Raw genomic sequence first — 1,152 nt, forward strand, 5'->3', positions numbered from 1 at the left:
CATGGACTTCTTCCATAACTTCCTCGACGGTCAATTTATCAACACATCGCAACAAAACACCTTGGTCCATTCTTTTGTATAACTGCCCATCGTCAGTCTTAACAAATTAGAATGCCAACATTCTTAAGGCACGCTTCCCTCGTACATCCAAGTCAATAGGGTATTCTCCCGTTTCTTTGTACCTTAAAATAGCCATATACCAAGGCTCAGCTTCACTTTCTCCAGTATCATCAATTGCATTCACATAAGAGGGTGACGATCCCCTTTCGACACAAATTAGCATACGGTCCATATGCTTGGGAATATTGATTAACGCGGCCATTTTTTATAGTGCATCTGCAAATTTATTTTCATCTCTCGGAAGGTGAACATATTTGACATCATCGAAGTATCGTTCTAATTCTTCGATCCTTGCTTGGTATGGGGCCAAACTATCACTTTTGATTTTCCTTGTCCTAACTACTTGGTTGATCACGAGGGAGGAGTCCCAATGTACCAGAAGCTTCTTCACGGCAAAATCGAGCGCGTTACGCAAGCCCAACAAACATGCCTCATATTCCGCGACATTATTTGTCACGTTGAAGTCCAATTTGATTAAAACAGGAACGTGTTCACCCTTCGCGGATATTAGGAGAATTCCGTCCCCGTATCCCATATAATTTGATGCACTATCAAAGTATAGGTCCCACACATCATCTTCTATATGAATCACCTCTTCGTCGGGAAATGACCAATTATCCACTATCTCAACTTCGATTGGGTTGTCAGCAAGGAAATCGGCTACTACCCTTCCCTTAATTGCTTTTAAGGGTACGTATTTGAGATCAAACTCGGATAGCATAAGAGTCCATCTCGACATTCTACCATTGAGCTCCGATTTTTTAAACATGTACTTGATTGGATCCATCTTTGAATAGACACTCACACTGTAACTGAGCATATATTGTCTTAACTTCTTGGTTGCCCAGACTAGGGCCAAACACGCTTTTTCTAGAGGTGTGTACTTCACTTCTTATTCTAAGAACTTTTTACTAATGTAGTAAATAGCCCTTTCTTCTTTGTCGACAGTTTTGGCTAGCATACCTCCCGCTGCGGTATCTATTACAGTTATATACAACGATAAAGGTAGCCTTGATACAAGTGGGCTCAAAG

At 41.1% G+C, this 1,152-nt stretch overlaps 1 protein-coding gene across 1 annotated transcript; it reads right to left on the reverse strand.

Annotated features, from left to right (window-relative positions):
- Positions 1 to 325: 325 nt before the first annotated feature.
- On the reverse strand, positions 326 to 907 carry LOC141628227 (uncharacterized). Its single transcript, XM_074441396.1, has one exon. The coding sequence runs from the start codon at positions 905 to 907 to the stop codon at positions 326 to 328; it is 582 nt and encodes a 193-aa protein (XP_074297497.1).
- Positions 908 to 1,152: the final 245 nt, after the last annotated feature.

Source organism: Silene latifolia, chromosome Y, assembly GCF_048544455.1.
Source record: "Silene latifolia isolate original U9 population chromosome Y, ASM4854445v1, whole genome shotgun sequence".
Taxonomy (NCBI): Eukaryota; Viridiplantae; Streptophyta; class Magnoliopsida; order Caryophyllales; family Caryophyllaceae; genus Silene; species Silene latifolia.

Coding starts and splice junctions, on each gene's coding strand:
- LOC141628227 (XM_074441396.1), bottom strand. CDS start 907: ATGGATCCAATCAAGTACATGTTTAAAAAATCGGAGCTCAATGGTAGA.